This window comes from Stegostoma tigrinum, chromosome 44, assembly GCF_030684315.1.
Source record: "Stegostoma tigrinum isolate sSteTig4 chromosome 44, sSteTig4.hap1, whole genome shotgun sequence".
Taxonomy (NCBI): Eukaryota; Metazoa; Chordata; class Chondrichthyes; order Orectolobiformes; family Stegostomatidae; genus Stegostoma; species Stegostoma tigrinum.
In genome coordinates, this window is record NC_081397.1 from 10,821,569 (window position 1) to 10,842,602 (window position 21,034).

At 42.3% G+C, this 21,034-nt stretch overlaps 2 protein-coding genes across 3 annotated transcripts in view; one reads left to right on the plus strand and one right to left on the minus strand.

Annotated features, from left to right (window-relative positions):
• Positions 1 to 21,034, minus strand: part of LOC132206969 (histone H2AX-like) — a 270,361-nt gene that overhangs the window by 84,774 nt on the left and 164,553 nt on the right. The gene's annotated exons all lie outside the window — the stretch shown is intronic.
• The window catches only part of LOC132207023 (late histone H2B.L4-like), a 67,384-nt gene that overhangs the window by 34,530 nt on the left and 11,820 nt on the right, over positions 1 to 21,034 (plus strand). The window contains exon 4 of one of the 2 annotated variants that reach the window (XR_009443274.1): positions 4,729 to 4,810. Coding sequence is in view for 1 of the 2 variants with exons in the window: in XM_059642211.1 (XP_059498194.1) it covers positions 15,236 to 15,616 (381 nt within the window). In the remaining variant the exon portion in view is untranslated. Of the gene's footprint in view, positions 1 to 4,728; positions 4,811 to 15,225; positions 15,725 to 21,034 lie in introns of those variants that run through there. The other variant, XM_059642211.1, reaches the window with a different exon arrangement.

The window sequence follows — 21,034 nt, forward strand, 5'->3', positions numbered from 1 at the left end:
GTACAGACATGGAAGGAAACTTTACATGTTATCAGTGACTGAGGAAGACAAATAATAAAGAGAAGATTCTGGAAAAGCACAGCAGGTCTGGCAGCATCTGTGATGAGAAATCAGAGTTAATGTTTCAGGCCCGGTATGCTTCCTCAGTTCTGAACAAAGGCCACCAGATCTGGGAGGCATTGACTTCGTGGTCGTATCACTGCACTGTTAATGCAGAGACCAGACAACATTCTGGGGACATGGTTTCGAACACCCCACAGCAAATGGCGGAATTTGAATTCAATAAAGATCTGGAATTAAGAATCTAATGATGACAATGAATCCATTGTCTGTCAGGAAAAAGAATCCATCTGGCTCACTTGTTTCCTTGAGGGAAGGAAACTGGCATGCTTACCTGGTCTGGCCTACGTGAGACTCCAGACCCACAGCAATGAGGTTGACTCTGAACTGCTCTCTGGGCAATTAGGTGCAGGCAATAAATGCAAGCCGAGTCAGCAACACCATCATGCTGTGAATGGATAAAAAATTACAGGTATTACTATTAGAAGAGAAGACGTTATTCTGATACAAGAGGGAGCATTTGTATGAACAACTGCGAGAAGGTTTGTGCGAGACAGTTTGAAGATTTGGAACAAACATTGAAGGGGACAGTAAGCTCCTGCAAGAACAAACAGATGAACTAATGGTTTGCATAAGTACCAGAGGATCAAACACGTTCATCAATTTACAGCCATGATTAATTCCAATCTCATTAATGAAAGGATATTGTCCCTTCGGGTGAACAGAGTTGGTTAGGGCAAGGGATGTGAATGATCCCAGATGACAGTCAGCCTAGAATTTCATTAAAACAGCAGATAAGGCCATTATGCAGCAATTTGTTGTTTCTTTCAAATTATTCATAGTATTAAGAAATACTTTTAAAGACTCTTCCGATAATTATGATGAAATCGAGAAATATATGCACATAATACAATACAAAGATCACTAAAAGCATTTGGGGGAAAGCTTCAAATAGAGATGTTAATTAGTCTCCGGAGGCTTTCCTACATCAGAACAAGGTGCACGAAGCGTTCCTTTAAAGGTGAATAATTAGTTCATGCCATTGCATAGTTACGCCAACCAGATGTGAAGTAGGTAATGAGTACAGATGTGGATGGAAACATTCACATCAGTAACTGAGCAGGATAGTATTAATCATTTGACCAACACATGTTCCAGACAGAGACAGGACAATTAAATAATGTGACGTTTAAATGCACACATCCTGTGTCAAAGCCTGACAGAGAATGCTTATTGAGTGCAAGATAATAAAATGTGAGGCTGGATGAACACAGCAGGCCAAGCAGCATCTCAGGAGCACAAAAGCTGACGTTTCGGGCCTAGACCCTTCATCTGAGATGCTGCTTGGCCTGCTGTGTTCATCCAGCCTCACATTTTATTATCTTGGAATCTCCAGCATCTGCAGTTCCCATTATCTCCGCTTATTGAGTGCATGTGTTTTTTCACTCTCGAAGTCTCACCACACAAACACACTCTCAACATACACACCTACAGTGGTTTACAATGACTTGCAAATACATACACGGCCCTGACATGTGCTAAACATGTACCAGGCATGAAGATCAAATACACTGCAAGCCTCAGAGCATGTAACATTCAAAATTGCTTCTCCTCATGGATTTCAGATCAGAGAGCTACCTTTTCATAAGAGACAAACAGTACCGAATGTGAGCGAAGGAATCCAATTCCCATGCATTTAAACCCATGGTAATTGCCGTGGTCATAAACTAAATATCATTTGGACGCTCCCTCAGAAGAAAAAAACTGTTGGATTTTGTGACAGAATTCTCATGAACTGCTCATGAAACCAACAGATACAAACTGATAACTGCACTCAAACATTCACATGGCAGAAACTAACATGAACAGATTGATGACTAAACTCACATATCAACATTGCAGAAAAGAGAGGTAGGGATGGCTGTCTGAATATATAAATGTCTTTTTCAATCAGTCTGTCAGTTTTAGAAACTGAATTCAGTCAGAAACTGAATTAAATCTATGTTTATTAAGCATATTTTTCAAGTTACAATCCAGATGATCACTGTTACATTGTTTCAACAGTCTTCTTAGAGGTCGATGTTTAATACAGATGTGGGAAATACTGCAGTCACCATGAGTCAACGAAATAAATGATGAATGATACTTAAGTTTAGTTGACCAATAACTGATCAGGACAGAATTGCTCCTTTGATAAATATTAATCCCATACATAAACACAACAAATAAATGACGTGAATTCCACATGCATTTTTAGTGTCAACGCGTGACAAATAGAAAAATCAAGGAACTGCGGCTGATAGAAATCAGAAACAAAAGTAGAAGTTGCTGCAAAACCTCAGCAAGTCTGGCAGCATCTGTGAAGAGAAGTGAGTGTTCTGAAGAAGTGTCACAGGTCCCATAATATTAACTCTGCTTTGTCTCCATGTGGATGGACTGACAGACATAGGTACTGACTGATCCAGAATTAGTTCAAAGCGCAAACGCCGTAACTACAGATATGATGCAAGGACTAACAACTGTGGAGTTCCATTTAAACTCCAGCTAACAGAAAATGATATGCACAAAATGATTATCACTCACACATATACAGTCATAGACATCTGCGACACAGAAAACAGTCCTGTCTCTCACTGAGTCTGTACTGGTTAGAAACAACCAGGCAACAATTCTACATCCATTCAGCCAGCATTCAATTTCCATCAATATATCATGGTGGTAGAGGAACTACCATCCCTACCTTTATTGCCGGATAGTTGTCAGTTTTGTCACCGAGCAGAAATAGATTTTTCTTTTATTCTGTCCTAAGCAGGAGGACTTTATAATCATGGATGTTTTTTTTTCTAATTAGCTTAAATATTATTCAAATAGCCCTGTGTTCCACATGACACTCCCCTTGAAGTATTACATCTCACAAAATAGAAAACTAGTTGCCATTTTCTCAAATAAGGAACATAATAAAAAGCCATTCTTCAAAACAGTGGAGAAAGAAGGATTTGGCCAAATCAGGTAGATAGTCAACATTCTCCTTTTTTTTTGTTTGCCAGGAGAGTTCAGCAATGTTTATTCTTCAGTAAATTTAGTTTGACTGTTGCAGTTTTCTCCACTGCATGACAGAAAATAAAAATTCTGTCTTCTTCCTCCCCACACAGCAAGGGTAATGTCTGAGCCACAAAATAAAATAGAAGTAAATAAGCCAATTTTCTTTCCTGCACAAGGAACATTGTGATCAGTCAGCTGCAATGCAGTTGATTTGTTCATGGCACTTTCCCTTTTGCTGTAACATATTAAATTAATACCTTTACTTCAGTATTCCAAAATGTATGTCACTATGCAATATGAAACAATACTCATATCAATACTCAATACTCATATCATACTCGAAGATGTCCCTTGATATCACCACTGCTGTTTAGACTCTAATATAGCAGTTGCAAAGGTCCGTTCCTTTTCCCTCCTCAACTCTGAAGAAAAGCCAACACTCATACTATTGCAATGTCCTGCATTTTCATCTGCCTGTGAAAGCTACAGGCTCAAACAACTGAAGAACATACGGTCTTTCCCATTCACTACAGGAGAGATGACTTGAAAACTCTCTCCTCTCCCACTGTGGTAAATGGTTCTCCAATTTACAGGAAACATTTAAACCGCTCAGTCGCATAATGCAGGAAGATTGAAACAGGATCCATCGAGTGTGGCTGTCCATCTTGTTTCATCACAACAGCTCTTTTCAAAAAAACTCTCAGATGAATTCTGAGAATTTGCGCATGAGAGCAGCCCTAGTCCTGAGTGTTAAATTTTATTTTCCAAGTTCTTCACAAAATAATCACGCTGGTCTGTGTTGACTGTCTGTCTAATTTTAACGGGCAACAGACTGAAACCTGCAGCCCCATTGAATAGCACATTCTGACAGGTAGAGAAGTAATTCCTATATACAGAAATTGTACCTGTGAATGGAAGAAACAAGTAACAGAGAAGACCAAATAGGCAGCACCAGGTATTCTCCTTATTCATGCAATTAAGGACTTGAGGAAACTGATTTTCTGACACAACAACGAATGCAGTGAGATGGTGCCAATACACAATGCACGAACTCTTTTAAGAGCAACCTGAACCTCCCCCGTAAGTTATGTAAGCTGCAGGGCTATGGGATGTGTGCAGGAAAATGGGATGGTGATGGCTGTCTGGTGTTGTTCGGGTCAGCATGGACATGATGAGCCACATGGATGCCTTCTGTGCTGGATCGTTTAAGTCAGTCTAGAGATCTGTACCATTCTGTCCTTGTCAGTCTCTGCTGTGTAATACATAAATAATTTACCAAATTTGACAACAACGCTCTCACATTCGCCAAGTAGGAATTGACACGAATAAATCAATAACTAAACTCATATCCACAGACAGGTTTGTATAAGGTAGATGCAGTCATGGAGCTGTGCAGGTTTTGGTTACTTTTGAGACCTCACTCAAATGGTGTTGATGTCATTAAAAATTATTAGACAAGAAGCAGCTCAGTGCAAGACTGGAATCTGACCCGTAGTTATGTGAGAATTCCTGGTGATAAACAAAATATCCAAATGACTATTAGCAAAATGTTGCATTGATCAGTTAAATATTGTCAAACCCAACTGATGTTGGTTTACAGGAGCTATCTGTTCCGTCTTCCTACAGACAAACACTGGAAGGACCAGGACAATGTAACATTGCTTCAGATCAAAGCCAAGTGTGACCAGCTCATTATAATAAACAGCAGGTATGTTCCCACTGTCAGAGTAGAGAACATCCTTTCTACAGTCACAGAGCGAATCGAGTCAGTCACACATTGAGCTTAATTTCCAACAGATCTGTTCAAACCAACAGTAAGACAGCACATAAAAAATGCAATTTTACTTTTCTTTGCTCTCCATTCAAAATGCCCAGTTCCAATAAGTTTCACCATTCATAGCCCATTGATATTTACACCATTTTTGAAAGTGGATAGACCTCCTTGTCCAAAGTATGCACGCAGAAATTGAAGAAAATCTACATAAAATGACTCTAATAACATCTATCACATTATGAATCACATCTCAACCCATAAAATTACTGATTGCTGACAATTAAACCACTTTTAGAAGTAGAAAGGAACAAACATGGATCGATATCGAACCTTTCAGATTCATATTATGCAAACAGACCAAAAAAGATTGATGAGTCTCTCATATTGACTTTGCAGTAACTGACAGGTAAAGATTGATGAAAATATTCGCATAGCCAAAACTGGCATGCACACATTAATAACCACGCTCACATTCACACAGCAAACTGTCAGCAACTGAACAATAACTACGCTGTCATATCCACATTATCATATTGATGATAACACTCTCAATTTCACAAAGCATGAAGTGATAGGTACAAATTTGTAACTGCACTCACATATCCGCAGATTTGAAAAATACTGACAGGCACAGTTTGATCGTTGTCCTCAAATATTTGCAAAGTAGATTCTCACGGGTACATAATGATACATCAGTTTACTTTCAAATTGACAGAGAAGAAACTTTGAGATACAAGTTGCTGTACATGCACATTTCCATATCGAAGCAACTGACAGGAAAAGTTTGAAAATAACCTTGAAGATAGCAAGAATTGCAGATGCTGGAGCCAGCTTTCCCAGTTTCACGTGAAAAGGAGAATATTGTAGAGGAGAAGACTGAATTACGCGCTACTAGAATTGAAAGGATTGAGGTGAGTAAGGAGGAAGTGAGATCAGTTCTACAAGGTGTGAAGGTAGATAAATCCCCTGGGCCGGATGGGATTTTTCCGAGGATTGCCTGGGAAGCGAGGGAGGAGGTGGCAGAGCCCTTGGCCTTGATCGTTGAGGCCTCATTGTCTACAGGTTTAGTACCAGAGGACTGGAGGGTTGCAAATGTTGTGGCCTTGTTCAAGGATGGCAGTAGGGATGACCCAGGCAATTATAGACCTGTGAACGTTGTGTCTGTTGTAGGAAAAGTTTTGGAAAGGATTATAAGAGAGAGGTTTTATAATCATCTAGCAAGCAACAATTTGATTGGAGATAGTCAACATGGATTTGTCAAGGGCAGATCATGTCTCACAAACCTCATCGAGTATTTTTGAGAAGGTGACCAAGCATGTGGATGAAGGTAGGGCAGTTGATGTGGTGTACGTGGACTTCTCCACATGGTAGGCGATTGAAGAAAATACGGAGGCTTGGGGTTGAGGGAGATTTAGCAGTTTGGATGAGAAACTGGCTTTCTGTAAGAAGGCAACGAGTGGTGATTGATGGAAAATATTCAGCCTGGAGTCCAGTTACTGGTGATGTGCCTCAAGGATCTGTTTTGAGACCACTGCTGTTTGTCATTTTTATAAATGAATTGGATGCAGGCCTAGGTGGATGGGTTAGTAAGCTTGCAGATGACACTAAGGTCGGTGGAGTGGTGGACAGTGTGGAAGAATGTTGCGGGGAGAATTGGATAAACTGCAGAATTGGGCTGAAAGGTGGCAAATGGAGTTCAATGTGGATAAATGTGAGGTGATTGACTTTGGGAAGAATAATAGGAAGGCAGAATACTGGGTCAATGGAAAGATTCTTGGTCGTGTGGATGTGCAGAGGGATCTTGGTGTCCATGAGGTGATTGACTTTGGGAAGAATAATAGGAAGGCAGAATACTGGGTCAATGGAAAGATTCTTGGTCGTGTGGATGTGCAGAGGGATCTTGGTGTCCATGTACATAGATCCCTGAAGGTTGCCACCCAGGTTGATAGTGCTGTTAAGAAGGCGTACAGTGTGTTAGGTTTTTATTGGTAGAGGGATTGAGTTCCGGAGTGGTGATGTCCTGTTGCAACTGTACAAAACACTAGTGCAGCCTCATTTGGAACATTGCGTACAGTTCTGGTCGCCCCATTACAGGAAAGATGTGGAAGCATTGGAAAAGGTGCAGAGGAGATTTACCAGGATGTTGCCTGGTCTGGAGCGAAGGCCTTATGACGAAAGGACTTGGGTCTGTTCGCATTGGAGAGAAGGAGTCTATGAGGCGATTTAATCGAGACATAGAAGGTGATCAGAGGATTAGACAGGGTGGACAGTGAGAGTCTTTTTCTGAGGATGATGACATCAGCTTGCAAAAGAAGGCATAGCTACAAATTGAGGGGTGATAGATATAAGACAGATGTTAGAGGCAGGTTCTTTACTCAGTGTTTAAGGCACTGGAACGCCCTGCCTGCCAATGTGGTTAACTCAGCCACATTAGGGGCATTTAAACTGGCCTTGGATAAAAATATGTATGATAATGTGATAGTGTAGGGGGATGGGCTTAGATTAGCTCACAGGTCAGCGCAACATTGAGGGCCGAAGGGCCTGCTCTGCGCTGTATTGTTCTATGGCATAAACTGACAGGTACATTTTGATAACTACTCTGATATTCACAGAGCAGAATCTGGCTGGTCCTTATAAGCGTATTCACACGGTCACCAAGTAGAAACTGAGATTGATAACAGTAACATTCAAAATTGCAGTAACTGACAGATAGAAGTTGATAATTGCAGTCACATTTGCATTGCAGTTACTGTCAGGGTCAGATTAATAACTATGCTTTTGCTGACTTGCTTGCCAAGCTTGTAAGTTTGTTTACAGACATTTTGTCATCATCCTACGTGACATCATCAGTGCGCCTCCAGTGAAGCAGTGGTGTTATGTCCTACTTGCTGTTTATGTGCCTCGGTTTGCTGGGGTGGGTGGCATCACTTCTGGATTTGTCTCTTAGTACATGGAGTCCAGCTTGACATGTTTATTAATGGAGTTCCAGTTTGAGTGCCAGCCTCTAGGAATTCTGGTGCATGTCTTTGGTTGGCTTCTCCTAGTATGCCTACGTTGTCCCAGTCAAATTGGTGTCCGTCTTTGTCCGTGTACATTTAGATGAGTGATAGTTGGTCATGTCTCTTGGTAGCTAGTTGGTGTTTATCCTGAAGGCTAATTTCCTACCGGTTTACCCTGTGTAATGGTAACGACGATCTCTTCATAATCTTGTAAATAACTTAACTCCTTTTTACATTTCATATCTTGTAAATAACGTTGGTTCTGTCGGTCATGGTTTGCGGATCCTTTGTTCTCATCAGTAGCTGTCGGTTTGTGGCCTACCATGATTCCTACTGGGCGGTGTAATCTAGTGGTCATTTCTGGTATGCCGTTAATGTATGGCAGGGTGACTAGTGTCTCTGGACATGTTGTGTCTTTCTGTTGTCATCTGTTTTGTAGTTATTGGCAATGACGCTTTTCAGGTAACTATCACTTCTAAAGACACTGTATCAATGTTCTTCCTTGGCTCTACACAGCTCCGGGTGTGACAGTGTATTGTGGCTGACTTGAACAGCGTTTTGATGCAGCTTTGTTTGTGGTTCTTGGGATGATTGCTGTTGTAGTTGAGTACCTGACCTGTATGAATTACAAACCTTAATAACTACTCTTTCAGATGCTCAGAGCTGAAACTGACAAATACAGATTGATAAGGAAACATTACCATAGCAAAGCAGTGTGTCATGGACAGACTGATAATTTCAGAAACACATTCACTGAGTAGAAACTGACAGGAAGAGAATGATCTCTATACTCAGGTACCCACTTAGCAGAAACTGACAGGAACAGGTTGATGATAACACTCCCAGTTTCACACAGCATAAACTGACAGGTTTAGATTTATGATGACACTCAAGTATTCACAGAGCAGCTCATTGTTACATGTTGAAAACTGCACTCACAAATTCACCTCACAGAAACTGACATGTACAGATTGATAATTAAACTGTCATATTGACATAGCAGAAACAGAGAATGAACTCACACATTCACCCAGCAGGAAGTGAATAGTATGGATTGATAACGGCACTTTCACCTTCATATTACAGAAAGTGAGAGGCGTCAATGAATAACAACACTCACACAGTCAAGTCTGACAAACTGACAGGTACAGGGTGATCACTATACGCTTTCATTCCAATTGCATTAACTGACAGGTGCAGGTCGATGGACTCAACAGACGTAACAGAGACAGATAATTGCATTCATTCACTTGACACAAACTGTGTGGACTGTGTTGATGACTGCGCTCTCAGATTCACAGAGCAGAAACTAACAGGTACAAATTCAAACTGCACTCATACATTCACAAATCAGAAACTGAAAGGTCCAGGTCAATATCTACACTCACATATTCACAGAGCAAAAACTGTCATGAACAGACTGATCATAACACTCTGTCTCCCACAGCATAACCTGACAGGTTCACTTTGATAACTACGCACATTCACTGAGCAGAAAACACCAGGGATAAATTGATATCTAAACTCACAGATGGACATTGCAGAAACTGACTGACCTAGTAGGATAAGTACACTCACCTTCTCACAGCAGAAAATGACAGGGACATGTTGATTACTACAGTCACACATGCATATTACAGAAACTTTCAGGTTACATTCAGAGGTTGACATGACAGAAACTTGACAGAGACAGACCGATAACTACACTCCCTTTATTCACATTGCATATACCTGCCAGAACAGTCTGACAACCAGACTTTCATACTTGCATATTGGAAAGTGACATTTACAGATTGATAATTCTGCTCAAATAGTCACCTGGCAGAAACTAACATCACATCAATAACTAAAATCATTGTAATAGCAGAAACTTTTGAGACTGAAAATGACACCCATAGCCACAGAGCTTAAAACAAAACCTGACAGATACAGATTGATAGTAAGCTCACATTTCTTTATTCATTCACAGGGCAAGGGTGTTGCTGGCAAGGGAACATTTTTGCCCATCCCTAATTGCCCAGAGGGCAGTTAAGAGTCAACTACACTGTTGTGGGTCTGGGGTCACATGTAGCGTGGACCAGGTAAGGATGGCAGTTTCCTGCCCAAAGAGACATGATTTTTATTTTCTTCTGACAATTGCCAATAGATTCATAGTCATCATTAGACTCTTAATTCCAGATATTTATTGAATTCAAATTCCACCATCTGCCATAGCGGGATTTGAACCTGGTACCCAGAACATTATCTGGATCTTTGGAGTAACAGTCCAGTGATAACACCACTCGGCCATTGCTTCCCCCATTCACACAGCAGAAACTGACACGGAGACAATAATAATGACACTAACGTTTACGTCACAGAAAATGACAGGCACTGACTAACAATTATGCTCTCATGTCCGCAGCGCAGATCTGACAGGGAGAGATTGGTAAACACACTCACATGTTCACACAGCAGTGACTGAGAAAGATTCATACCTGTCCTCTCATTCACAATACAGAAACTGACAGGTATAAGTTGATAACAGCACTCATGGTTTCACAGCATATTGCCTGACACTCGCATAAACCTCATAGAAATTGTCAGATATAGGTTGATAATTAAACTCTCATTCGCGTAGCAGAGATTGACAGGTAAAGGCGGATGACAACAGTCATATCTTTACATCGCAGGAACTGACAGGCATAGATAGATAAATACACTCAGATTTTAACAGCAGGAATGGGAAGGTGCAGGTTAATAACTACAGTCACATAGTTGAACTGCAGAAACTTATAGGGTCACATTGATGACAACAGTCAGACATTCACATGACAAACTGACAGGTACAGATGGATATCGAAACACACACTCAGCAGAAACTTTGAGGTAGAGACTGGTAATGACAGCCATACATTCACAGAGCACGCACTCACAGGCATGGATTGATTATCAAACTCATATTTTAACACAGCAAAAACTGACGGGCGGAGACTGGTAACTGCATTCACAAAGCCACACAGCTGAAACTAACAGATACGTAAGGATAACTGCATTCATGCATTCACACAGTAAATAGTGACAGTGACTGATAGATAACTGCACTGCCATCCTTTGTGTATCACAAACTGCCAGGAACAGATGCACTCAAATATTGACACACCAGAAGGTGACAGGTACAGATTGACATGCAAACTCTCATATTCAGATACCAGAAAATGGCAGGTACAAATTGATAACCATACCCACACTCCCATATGCACAGAGAAACTGAGAGGGAAAGACTGATAAAAGCAATCAGACATTCACATAGCAGAGCCTGGCAGCAACAGAATGATAAATAACTCTTGCATTCTTATAACAGAAACAGTCATGGATTGACTGAAAATGTATTCATCGAGCATAACCTGACAGGTACAGAGTGATAACTGCTGCCAAACATTCACAGAACGCATACAAAAATGAACAGATTGATAACTAACCTCACATTTTCATATGACAGGAAACTGAAGGAAACAAATTAGTAAATACACTCCTATTCACATAGCGAAGACTGATATGGACAGAATGATAACTACAATTACACATTCACGCTGCAGAATCTTTCAGGGATAGATTGATAATTGTACAAACAAACTCCCCAAGGAGAAGCTGACAGTCACAGATTTAAAACCAAACTCTCATATTCACCAAGTAACATGTGGTAGGTACACTGTGACAACTGAACTCAAATAGTCACAGAACAATATCCCCCGGGTAGAGTGAGATAACTACACTCTTGCATCTGCCTTGCAGAAACTAAACTCTCATATTGATGGAGCACAAATTGGCAGGTACAGATCAATGCCTGCCCACTCATATTGATGCAACAGAATGGACATGTAGGGACTAGTCACAACACTCATACATTCTTTTGTAGAAACTGATCGGTATAGAATTGAGAATTACACCTGCACTTTCACATAGCACAAACTGAATGTTACGGACTAATAACATACACATTCGGACAGCAGAAGTTGACAGAAGTGACAAAAGCTGACCTGAGATATTGAGGGATACTGAGACTCTGCTCACGGAAAACAAGGAGGAATATATTGCGTTTAAGCGATCAGACTCTGATGAATCCCCAGATAGCTACAGAAGGAAATCAGAAGGTCAAAAAGAGGGTATGAGATGGATCTGGCAGATTAGGTAAAAGGTAATCCCAAGCGGTTCTACAGCTATATTAAGAGTAAAATGGTGGCTCAGGAGAGAACAGGCCCCCTTAAAGGTCAACATGGTGGTCTATGCGTGGTGCCAGAGGAGTTTGGGGTGGGGGGTGATTTTTAATGAATATTTCTCCTCTGTATTTAATAAGGAGAGAACCATGGATGCGAAGGAAATAAGGGGAACAAGTGGAGATATTTTTAGACTGCATATATATTACCAGAGAGGAGGTGTTTTCAGCCTGAGAGCATATTGAGATGGATGAATCCCAAGGCCTGATCAAGTCCAGCCTTGGATGATGTGGCAGGCTAGTCAAGAAATTGCACAGGCCCTTGCAGAGGTTTTTGCTTTCTTTTTAGCCACTGGTGAAGTTCTGGAAGACTGGAGGGTGGGTAATGTTGTTGCATTGTTTAAGAAAGGTAGCAAAGACAAGCCAGGGGACTACAGGCCAGTGAGCTGACATCACTGGGAGGCAAGTTAGCAGAGAGGATAGTGAGGGACAGGATCAACCAACATTTGGATATTCCATGTCTGATTAGGGATAGTCTGCAAGGATTTGAGAGTTGGAAGTCATGTCTGACAAATGTTTTGAGACTTTCAAAGAGGTAACCACATAGATAGATAAGGGTAGGGCAGTGGATGTTGTCTGTGTGGACTTTAGTAAGGCCTTTGACTAAGTCCTGCACAGCAGGCCAGTAAGGAAGGTTCGGTTGCATGGCTACCAGGGTGAGTAGGCTAATTAGATTCAAAATGTATTTGATGGGAGGAAGCAGAGGGTGATGGTTGAAGATTGTTTCTTGGACTGGAGGCCTGTGACTTGTGGTGTGCCACAGGAGTCTGTGCTGAGACGTTAGTTATGTGTCATTTACATAAATGATCTGGATGTCAATGTACAAGGTATGATGAGTAAGTTTGCCAATGACACAATATTGAGAGGCATTGTTAATAGCGAGGAAGTTTGTCAAAAATAACAGAAGGATCTTGATCAGATGGGGAAGTGAGCTGAGGATTGGAAAATGCAATTCAACACAGAGAAGTGTGAGGTTTTGCACTTTGGAAGTCAAACCAAGGTAGGACTTGCACAGGAAGTGTTCAGGTCCTGAGGAGTGTTGTGGAACTGAGGCACCTTGGAATACAAGTACATGGCTCATTGAAAGTGATGCCACAAGTGGACAGGGTGGTGAAGAAAGCATTTGACATGCTGGCCTTCATTGTTTGGAACATTGAGTGTAAGAGTTACGTTACAGTTGTAGAAGTTGCTGGTAAGGCCACATTTGGAGGATAATGTACAGTTTTGGTCATCCTGTTAAAGGAAAGTCATTTTTAAACTGGAAAGTGTGCAAAGAAGATTTACGAGGATGTTGCCAGGGCAAGGAGGCCTCAGTTATAGGGAGAGGTAAGCCAGGAGAGTACTTTATTCCTTGGAACAGAGGAGAATGAGGTATGACCTTATTGATGTGTGTTACATCATCAGAGGACAGTTAGGATGAATGCATACAGTGTATTTTTTCTGCAAGAATAGGGAATTGAAAACTAGAGGGCAAAGGATTAAGAAGGACATGAGAGAGTGGTGCATATGTGGAATCAGTGAAAGTGGTTGAGGCAGGTACAATAGGAACATTGAAAAAAACATTTGAATAGCAAGGGTTTAGAGGGACATAGACCAAATTCAGGCAATTGGAACTAGCTGAATCAGCACTGTGGTCAGCATGAACCAATTTGACCTGAAGGGCCTTTCTCCATGCTGTATGACCTCAGACTACAATGGGACCTTGATCAAAAGGAGCAATGGGCTGTGGATTGTCAGATGGAGTTTAATCTTGACAAACATGAAGTGCTACATTTTGTTAGGGAAAATCAGGGCAGGACTGGCAGACTCCAGATAAGCTCCAGGGAAGCCAAACCAAAGGGTCTTCGAGTACAGGTTCATAGCTCCTTGCAATGGAATTACAGATAGACAGGTCAGCAAAGAAGGTGTTTGATACACTTGCCTTTATTGGTCAGTGCATTGAATGTGTGGTTTGGGAGGTCATGTTATGAATGTACAGAACATTGGTTCAGCTTCTGAGAAAATGCATTCGGGTCTGGTGTCCCCTTAAAATGGGAAGGGGTTTTTAAACTTGAAAGAGTTCAGAAAATGTTTAAAAGATTGTTGCTACGGTTGGAGACTTGGCCTTTGGGGAAAGACTGAAGAGACAGGGTTTGTAGGGGCTTGTTTTCCACGGAGTGTTGGAGGCCGAGTGGTGACCTTCCAGAAGATTATAAAATTATGAGCAGCATGGATAGGGTGAATAATCAAGTTCTTTTGCCCAGAGTAGAGGAATCCATAACTCGAGGGCATGGATTTAAGTGGAGAGGTGAAATGTTGAAGAGCAACCTAAGGTGGGCAACAATAGCTCGCAGCGAGTGGTGCATAACTGGATTGAACTGCCAAAGGACCTGGTAGAGGATACGACAATTACAACATTTAAATGGCTTCTGGATGGGCGCAAGATTTGGAAGGGTTCAGAGTGGTATCGGCTAAATGCTGGTAAAAGGGACTAGATTAATTTACGATATCTGATTATTATGGTCGAGGTGGACCCAAGAGTGCTGTACATCTCTATGACTGTATGACAGGAACAGATTGTGAGAGAGTGATAATCATTCACACTGCATAAACAGACAGGGACGGATAGATAACTGCACTCGCATTTTCACATAGGAGAGCCTGACAGATATTGGACAAAACTATCCCTCAATGAGCCTGAATCTCTCAATGACACAAGTGTCCTGCGGAACTCAGAGAGAGATGAAATAAAATAATATTACACAGAAAGATTACTTTGAGTAGAACAAAACACACTGCCACAATTAAAATCTCTCAGATACTGTGTTCAAGATATCATTAAATGACAATAACCAGTTGATTTTACGAGTGAGCTCGGAGTTTGTTCCGTGTACAGAATTTGGTTTGTGTCTCGCATTTCATTGAAGATCCTGACAGATCCGCATTGTCTCCATAAACTAACCAATCACAGCGAGGCTGATGTCATGCTCCGACATTCCTTTTAACTGTCCAATCATGAACAAGACTTTCCCCCATCCCTCATTAGCATTGCTGACGCGGTAAGGCTATAAAAAGCGAGCTCCGAGCCCGTTTTTGCTTATTCTGTGTCTGAAAGTAACCGTCACGATGGCAGATGAGAAGAAAGCGCAGGCACCTTCCAAGAAGGGCGCCAAGAAAATCATCAAGAAGGCGCCAGCGAAAGGCGGTAAGAAGAGGAGAAAGTCCAGGAAAGAAAGTTACGCCATCTATATCTACAAAGTGATGAAGCAGGTTCACCCCGACACCGGCATCTCCTCCAAGGCGATGAGCATCATGAACTCGTTTGTCAGCGATATTTTCGAGCGTATCGCGGGGGAGGCTTCCCGCCTGGCCCATTACAACAAGCGCAGCACCATCAGCTCCCGGGAGATCCAGACCGCGGTGCGGCTGCTGCTGCCCGGGGAGCTGGCCAAGCACGCCGTGTCGGAGGGTACAAAGGCGGTGACCAAGTACACCAGCTCCAAGTGAGACCCCACATTGTGCAGAGAAAAACACATCCAAAACCCAACGGCTCTTTTCAGAGCCACCCACAACTTCGCTGAAACAGCTGAACCAACTTTTTGCAAATGATTTTCGGTATGTATTAGTAATGTCAGTCGGCTTTTTAAAAATAATGTAATTGTTTTAGAACTTGATGTGTGGTCCCTCATCTGCCCTTTATTTTAGGTTGCAGCCATACCTTGTCTCGTTTCCCTGTATCTGCAAAGAGCATAATTATCTCCAATGAATCATGTATCAACAACTTCCATTTTTTTTCCCCAAGTTCCTCTTTCACACTTGATGACCCCGGGAAACAAAATTAACATCGAATCCCATGAATAGATTTTACAATCTACTTGCTGTTGTTAATTTTACAATGAACCGAGATAAAGCCAGAGCAGCTGCCGAATTGCGATAGCAAGTGTGAAATATACAAGGCTATCCTCGGGTCTCCGCTCTCTTTCGAGGGTTTGGGTGGCTCTGAAAAGAGCCTTTGGGTTCGCTGGAAAAGGGACGATTTGCTCAGCCGCCGAATCCATACAGAGTGGGTCCCTGGCGTTTCAGAGCGTACACCACATCCATGGCAGTCACTGTCTTGCGCTTGGCGTGCTCCGTGTAGGTCACCGCATCCCTGATCACATTCTCCAGGAAAACCTTCAGCACCCCGCGGGTCTCCTCGTAGATCAAGCCCGAGATGCGCTTGACCCCGCCACGGCGAGCCAGGCGCCGGATGGCTGGTTTTGTGATGCCCTGGATGTTATCACGGAGCACTTGCGGTGCCGCTTCGCTCCGCCCTTTCCCAGGCCTTTACCTCCCATCCCTCTTCCAGACATCACGCTTCTTCACTCCAATCGCTGCCGAATAAGACCCGAGGTGCCTCACCTTCCTTTTTTATATAGCCCGCCCCGACCTGACTGAGAAAGAGCTGACAGAGAGTGAGAGGCGGCCCGGGCAGGCAACTGAGTGACAGGCAGGGAAATGTCCAGCTCCGCCTCCAGCTAACTCCCGCCCCCAACTGGATCTGGAACTAAACCTTTTCTCCACAAGGGCAGTGAACACAAGGCCCGGCAGAAAACCTGCAGAATCAAGTTTCACGATGAAAGATAGTAAAAAGGCGGTGAGCAAGAACACCAGCTCCAAGTGAGACACCACATTCTGCTGAGATAACACGTCCAAAACCCAAAGGCTCTTCTAAGAGCCACCCACAACTTCATTGAAAGAAGCTGAGCCATTGTCTCTATTACTGGTTTGCTTGAGCTCACAGGCTCCTGAGAAAGGGTAACTATGCTGAGCGTGTGGGTGCCGGAGCGCCGGTCTATCTGGCTGCGGTGCTCGAGTACCTGACGGCTGAAATCCTCGAGCTGGCCGGTAACGCGGCCCGGGACAACAAGAAGACCCGCATCATCCCCAGGCACCTCCAGCTGGCCGTGCGCAACGACGAGGAGCTCAACAAGCTGCTGGGAGGGGTGACCATCGCTCAGGGCGGGGTGCTGCCGAATATCCAGGCCGTGCTGCTGCCCAAGAAAACCGCCGCTGGGGGCGCCACTAAAAAGTGAAGGGGCCGTTCTTTAACCTGACAACCCAAAGGCTCTTTTAAGAGCCACCCACAACATCAGTGAAAGAAACTGGACCCTCACCACAGCCGAGTTAATTTTAATGTCCTCTGTATTACTGGGAGACTGGTAACACAATACTCACCCTGCCATTATTGTTAGTGTTATTGAGCTATAATCCGCCCGGACGGAATGTATCCATGAGGTAGTTTCCTGTAATTGTATTGGAAAGATCTGACACTGTTAGAGGAATAGCAACAAGTTTAGAAATCGGGAAATAATAACCCTGGAAGCCGTAAAACAATTCAGTATCCCTTGACATGATGCATTCGACCAGATAAAACTATCTGTGGTACGGTAGCCCTTCCGCCTGCGCTGTTTTTCCTCTTCTCGGGTCTCCGTTCTCAATGTAAGGTTGTGGTGGCTCTGAAGGGGGAATGGAGGCTGCCCGTTTACCACTTAAGCAGTTGTTGACCGTGTGCTGTATTTTGTGTTGAATGTTTGATTTTTAAAGATTTGAGATTGTTCAATTTGTTTTATTTCAACATTGGGTTTTTTTGATGAATAAGCTGAAACGAGTATTTAAAACAAACGAGCATCCAATCGATGGTTCTGGCGATTCCATTCTAGGATGACTGATACCAATGCTTATGGGTAGAATTTAATCGAGTGGATTGCCGTGGTTTATATATAGGATACTAAATATGAGTGTGAATGACAGGCTTCGATATCCTTTTGCAATTTAATGCTACACTGTTTGAAATGCTCCATAGGGGGCACTGTATCATATCACATACAATCACGAGGAAATAGTCAATGTGAGACCTGCACCCAACGGTGAGATGGGAGTGAATGAAGCCAAGAGCTTTATTTCATTTGTAATTCTGTTTTATTTTTATATTTAGACAATTGAGATTTGAAAGTCGTAACAATTTAGTATGGAATTGGAGAAACTGTTAATTTGTGGAATGAACTCAAATGCAGGCAGATGGAGTTTTCATCAAATAATTGTGAGGTGCTTTTTTTCAGAAAGCCAAATCAGGCCAGAACTTGCACACCATGATGGGGAATGTTCCTGAACAAAGAGGCGTTGCAGTGCAGATTAATAGTTCCTTGAAAGTGGAGTTGTAAGTAGATGGGATAGTGAAGAAGGTATTTGGTATGCCTGTCTGTATTGGTCAGTGCATGGAGTATGGGAGTTCGGAGGTCATGTTGCATCTGGACAGGACATCTGTTTGGCCACTCTTGCAATACTGTGTGTAATTCTGATCTCCCTGCTACACAAAGGATGTTGTGAAACTAGAAATGGCTCAGAAAAGATTGACAAGGATGTTGCCAGGGTTGAGGATTTGAGCTGTTCGGAGAGGTTGAATAAGCTGGGGCTTTTTTTTTTGTTCACCCCTGGAACCTCGGCAGCTGAAGTGACCTTCTCTAGAGGTTTAGAAAATCATGAGGGAGATGGATAAGGTGAGTATCAAGGTCTTTTCCCTTGGGTGGCAAAATCCAAAAACTGGGGCCAGGCGGGGGTACAGTTTTAAGGTGTGAGGTGGTTAATAAGTGACCAAGGGCCAACCTTTTTCAGAGGATCGTGCATGCCTGGAATGAGCTGCCAGCGGAGGTTGTGGAGGCTGGTACAATTACTGTATTTCAAAAGCATCTGGATGTGTATATGAATAAGGAAGGGTTTAGAGGGATAAAGGTCAAATTCTGGTAAATGGGACTAGATTAAATTAGGTGGTCTGGACCAACTCGTCCATGTTGACCAAAGGGCCTGTTTCCAAGCTGTAAAATGCTATGACTATGACAAACAAGTAAATGCAGTGGCTGATCTGACATGTAAGCTTTTCTGTATATTCGTGTGAAGCATAGAAGCAAGTTATGGGAACAGCATTCTCCATCATACAACTCCCCATATTCTTGTGCCAAACAAACTAACATTTGCTAAAAAGCAAGAATGAATAAAACAGTTCTTAACATGCCTTTCCTGAAAAGACAGAACTCCAGCCTTATTTTTCACATATGTAAGATTCAGTTTAACGTAAATTAAACCAGAACTTTCACTGTCCCTGCACCCGTTTCACATCCCACCCATTGGTTTGTTGTCCATTTTATCAGAATCCCTGCATCCTTCTGAAGTTAGCTCCATTTCTTTTCCTTGTTTCCACCATAGCAGTTTTAGCAATCTCAAAACTCATGCTATGATCTGGGATCCTGTGCACAGTCAGATATTCAAAACAAAAACTGAATTTATCCCTGCACCATCAATACATTTGTCCCTCACATGGCCATTTCAGCTCTCCCATCATAATTCTGACAACAACTGGAGTAGAGTTATATATAAATAGGGGAGATTATATCAGGGAAAGCTTTGTCTGAATAAATACTTGAAGCATATCCAGGTTAGGTCAGTTAAACCATTGTGATTCTGGGAATGTGCATTGTGTTTTTTACAAATGTTGCATAAATTAACAAGTGATCACTGACCCGATGCACACCTTATTCTCAGATGCATCCCATTTTCCCTGCATCTACAGAGAACGAGCAAATTACACACCAGAGTGTCATTTTTCAGCTACTTGTGTGTTCAAGTTCCTTTTTAATACTCCATTAGTGCAGGAGATTCAAACCCTGGTGGAATACGAACCCTGAGTTTCACACCCAGCAAACAAGTGTCCCATCCCTTGCCAGCAAGTAAAAGAAAATTGTTTCCCTCCGAGTTCTGCAAATACATTTTATATGTTTCTGTTTTTTTTATTAATTTTGGAACTCTCTGCAGGGGTCCTGCCTGGTGGTAGAATGCTGTAAATGAGGCTTTCTGCTGTCAGTGAGAGGCTTTCAAATTGAACCGAGATACACCAAAACAGCTGCTGGACTTTTCACCACCAGCAAAAACACGATGTGACCAGGGCAATAACAACATGAAAAACGTGACAGGAAGTAGGGATTAAATTAAAATGGAGTTGGAGGGCTGTTTGAGCTTTATTCATTTTGCAAGCTGCTCTCTGGGAGAGGGAGGGATTTCTTCTGTAAAAATCCACCTTAAGTCTGGTACGCAACCAAGAGTTTCACTCTGCTTCTGACAGTCTTTGCTCCTGTGAGTAAATATGGGGTAAATTATTGAACAACTAGAGTATCAGGTGGAATTGAATTTCATTTATTATTTTATACTGGATGACACTTTATTTCCACATCTTCTGGTACATTGGGTGACAGTTTAATTGTGTGTCTGACTATCTCCACTTGAGATTACTCTTTTAATTTGGTTAATATGGTGGTCAATCATGTGACGCTGCAGAGATTCTTCAGCAAAATCAAAAAAAAAATTGTAATTACACAAGACGAAAACAGAGAGAAAAACAATGCTCCCAACCTATTTCTCAACAGCACCATTTGGTCCCTTGAGCCTGCTCTGCCATTGTACAGAATCAGGGCTGATCTGACATTCTTCACGGCTGCTTTCCTGTAATTTTCCCATAATTCTTCATCAAGAATCTACATCAGCCTTCATTTTAGACTAGGCCCGACTTTGCCTCCCTGTTCTGTGGCAACAAGTTCCACAGGCTCTCAACGCTCCACAGAAGAAATTCCTCCTCATCTGTCTTAAATTGGTGGTGGCCCTATGTTCTGAGACAATGCACTTTGGTCTGAGATTCTTCCAGCAAGTGAAAAATCCTCTCAACATTTACCCTTTCAAGCCTAATTTAATATGTTTCGTCACTTCTCATTCTTCTGAACTCCAGTGAATAGACTCCCACAAAGTTTAGCCTTTGCTCACATGACAGTCCCTCCATCCAAGGGAATATCCTGGAGAACATTCTCTGAACGACCTTCAATAAAATAATATCTTTCATTC